This window comes from Cariama cristata, unplaced genomic scaffold (assembly GCF_000690535.1).
Source record: "Cariama cristata isolate BGI_N322 unplaced genomic scaffold, ASM69053v1 scaffold2834, whole genome shotgun sequence".
Lineage (NCBI taxonomy): Eukaryota > Metazoa > Chordata > Aves > Cariamiformes > Cariamidae > Cariama > Cariama cristata.
The window spans coordinates 1-4,133 of record NW_009611032.1 but is presented as its reverse complement, the minus strand read 5'-3'; the positions used below and the strand labels follow the sequence as shown (position 1 = coordinate 4,133).

Sequence of the window (4,133 nt, the reverse complement as noted above, 5' to 3'; positions counted from 1 at the left end):
TCCGATCAGTAATACTTCAGTGTTTCCTTATATTTGGTATCTATCTTGATTCACCCACTGCCTTGTATTTGAAATTTTAGCTGTGTTTTTGTTCTGGATAGCACTTACCTTAGTTCATGATTAGGGCTCCTCAGTGCTCTAACAAAACAAGTAATAAATCATTACAGGCCCACTTAATTGGACTGTGTTAAATTTTTTATTCTGCATTCTGAATGATGCAGATTATTACACTGATCTTTTTTTCAAGGTCCAGGTTTCTTTTTCATCTGTGGCTCCTGCAATCATATTAACCATAAAGAAATTACTTACCACCTCCCATAGAATGAATTATAAAAAAACACTGTAGACAGTCACAATGTTCTGCGGTTTTCCTCAGCTTTTCCACAATGTTTTCCCGGTACTGACACCCATATAGCTTATGACCTACAGCCCTGAGGATAAGAAAAGTACTTTAAAAAAAAAAAAAATCCAACAATCAATCTTTCAGTTTTTTATTTTAACTCCTCCTATGTGACCTTTTAGAGTTCAGAGTCCAGAGCTGGGTGCAACACTCAATTTGTGAGAGTTGCTAAGCTGTGACTACATCATGTGAATATGGGAGTCAGGATATGGTTTTCATTTTGAGGATGCAAGCAGCACTAAGTTCAGAGCTTTGGAGCATGCACCTTTATTTTGTACCAATAAGGAGATCAACTCCCACATTGAATGATCAAATTGTAATTATGAAAGGAAAGTTATACAGTCCTGAACAATAAAGATATCCCTATGTAATACATGTACTGATCTCCCTTTGAGCACTATGTGAGGCAATTGCTGCCAGTAATAAAAAAAACCCCAAGCAGCTCATTTTCAATGCACTTGCCCGCTAGATGGTGAAGTTACAAGATGCTTTATTCCCTGTGTTGCCCTCTCTTCTGGTACATTTGCTGATGATTTGCTTTCCAGTCTGTAGTGCACTGAATGTTATTAGAGGTGCATTAAGGTCTCGGAGAAAATTTGGAATTCATTATGTTAATCAATCTTTTCCTGAATTTCTCTTTTCGGTAATGTAGTTTATATGCACAAAGCCAGACTCTGTGGTGCTTAGAAATCAGAAGTGCATTTGTTCATATATCTCATTTCCACACTAGCTGCACAGTCTCAAACTAGATTATGGCTTCAACTAAGCAATGGAAGCAGCTGAATACCAAAGAAACAAAAATAAAAATTGTGTTCTTTTGAAAAACAAAATCAAAAAAGAGGAAGAAAAAAAATAGACAAAACGATGTATCAGCAGAATCATCCTTCTGTAAAGGAGGCTTTTCAAAGTCCTCCTCCAGGCAAGAGCGACTCCAAAGTTTACTGGTAATATGCTGCAGCTCCCCAGGTGCAGAACCAACCAGAAAGCTACTGTTACCATTTCCCTTTTCAAATGCCATCTAATTAGTTGCTAAGAAATGCTTTCTGAAGAGGTTCTCACCAGTTGTTTCCTGAACCAGAAACATCTGTGATAAGCTGCTTGCTATCAAACACATCCCTCAATGGTCCCTGCAGAATTTCATTTACCACGCCCTCCTCCATGTCAATCAACAGCGCCTTTGAGAAAGCAGAGAATTAACTCAGTCAGTAAGCAAACCACCCTTCGAAATAATCACACAAAGAAATATAGTTATTTACAATATAAAAGGTATGTTGTTTCCACTGTGCTCCAGAGAAACTTTTTTTTTTAGTTAACACGGAGACCAACTAGATTCACCTTGGCTGATTTGTTAGAAGTCGTTCAACAGGACAGCATTTCAGATAATGCAATTTTGTTAAAATTTTATAATATTTTGCCCTAATACTTAGGAATAAAGAAATTAAAGCATTCTTATGTTTCAAGTTTCCTTGCTTCTTCATTTCAAGTGGCTCAAAGAAACCCACTTCTTTGAAAATTCAAATAAAATCTTGGTTGGTAATATCTGCAATCATTTTATTAAAATTGTAATATAAATTACTCAACAAGACTGGCAGCAAACTGCATTACTCCACTGAACCATAGAAGTTACTATTAGAAATTTTACTATTCAAAGTAGTATTTAAAAATGTGTGCAATTATAAGGACCTTATGAAAATTCCTATACAGCTGGACATAAATATGCAATGTAAGAAGAATGACCTTTATAGATTGCCTTACTCGTGCTTTTAAAGAGCAGATTTTTCCTCTGTAAATATCAGGACCATCACCACCACTTCTGGAAAAAAAAAAAAAATCCCAAGCTCAGAATCGTAACAGAAAATAAGGCAATATATATTACAATAAAATTCCCTCCTTAATCTTTCATGTTCAGACGTCTGTTACAGAGTAAACAAACAGAAACACCCTGAACAGGCTGCTAAGCAAGACCTCGTAATTCCCTAAAGCGTTGCAATTACAGGACAGGACCCCAATCAGAAATACCCTAAGCAGTACTTCAGGAAGCTGAAACGATAAGCACTGAAAGTCTACTCTCAGATACAGCCTTTGCTCTGTGGTAATTCTATAAGGACTGCCAAAACTTCAAAGGATTATCTTTTCTCCAGCATGTGGTATGTAAATCTGCATCATATCGTGGAACACAGTAGCACCACTAGCTTTTCAATGGGGGTAGCATAGCACTGTACTACTGCTCAGGGTGTGAAAGCTGTGTAACTACACTAAGCACACCACTGTGCTTGACTTATTTTGCCATTAAGATTTACCAGTTCAGAAATCATGCTGGGTTGACGTAGCTTAATTTTCCTTTTTTTTCCAGGACTGGCTGTACTGAGCCAACCTAGGGGATGATGCGTTGTGTACAATCACATTTTTTCCACAATGAATGCTGGTGCTTCTGCACTCAAAGGATGAGCTACTCTGGTCTGGCCAAATCATATTCAACACAGGGAAAAAGGGCAGGGATACTGGAAGATGTAATGTAGATTAAGAGAAGATACTAGAATGATGGATCTACTGCATTAAACTCATGAGCTGCTTGATAAGAAGACTTACCTTGTATCGACGTTCCTAAAGAAACTGCTTAATGCTTCATCATAAATTCCTTTCTAAAAGGAAACAACATGACATTAGATGATGTGTAACATCAGAAATTCTCAGTGCTTCTTCACAGAATAATTTAAGTTGGAAAGGACCTCTGAAGGTCACCTGTCAAACCTCCTCACTCAGAGTGAACGTCTGTGGTAAATCCAACTAGCCCTAGTCAGCTCTAAAAAGAACATTTAATTGAGGCATCAACTTGATATTAAAAACTGACAAAAGGACATAACTAGGAAATTAATTTTTCAGCACAAGATTAAACAACTACTCTTCCTTCATTTCTAAAGATTTTGGATTTTACTGAAGATCCCAATGCAATTATTAAATTGAATAGCTGCTGTTTAGCTGATTCATTTCATCATGGCCTCCATACCCATGATACCAATGTCCATGAAGTTCTGTGGAAAGGAAAGCACATCACATTGTATGAGCGATTCCTAAACTCCCTGCTGAGGGGCGGCGTGGAAATTACTTCTGGAACTATAAAGCTAAAGAGACCTGGCAAGTTTAAATACTTTATTATTTTACAGACTGCTTATCATACTCCTAAAGACCTGATGAAGCAGAATTTGGAAGCTAATGTTCCCTACAAGACTAAACCCAAGAGACTCCCCATACGCATACGAACTTCATCCATCGGTTTTTACAAGTGCTTCAAGAGAAGGCGTTGAGGAGGACCGCCCGTCGTTACCTGTTAACGTACAGCGTTCACCAGGAAATAGCACCTTCAGAGCCACAGCACGAAGCGTGCATTTTTGGTCAGGGTACTCAGCACAACCCCGTGCCCTCTCCGCGCTGCCATGCTGGGCAGCACAACCGCACAGCAGGTCACCGCACGGCGGGTGCTGAGGCGGAGATCTGAGCCGGGCTTTGCTGGGCCGCGCTTTTGCTTTCAGGCAAAGAACCCGGGCCTGACAGCCCCCCCCGTCCCCGCCTGCTGCAGGGGGGCGTCCGGGGCTGCTCGAGGGGAGCCCATCCGAACTACGGACAGCACTTCAACGGCACAAAAAGCTGGGGACAGTTTCGGGCGCAAGGAAGCGGCCTCAGCCTCACCGAGTAAATGCGGTGCTTTCCAGTCACAGTAAGGCACACGGAAGGA

The 4,133-nt window shown here is 40.0% G+C and overlaps 1 protein-coding gene across 1 annotated transcript in view; it reads right to left on the bottom strand.

The window, feature by feature from the left end:
• Nucleotides 1-3,042, bottom strand: part of TUBE1 (tubulin, epsilon 1) — a gene marked incomplete at its 5' end in the record, with an annotated part of 10,179 nt that extends 7,137 nt beyond the window's left edge. Inside the window, 4 exons of the mRNA XM_009698071.1 lie at nt 310-431; nt 1,460-1,575; nt 2,156-2,213; nt 2,990-3,042. Coding sequence (XP_009696373.1) covers nt 310-431; nt 1,460-1,575; nt 2,156-2,213; nt 2,990-3,042 — 349 coding nt within the window. The remainder of the gene's footprint in view (nt 1-309; nt 432-1,459; nt 1,576-2,155; nt 2,214-2,989) is intronic.
• Nucleotides 3,043-4,133: the final 1,091 nt, after the last annotated feature.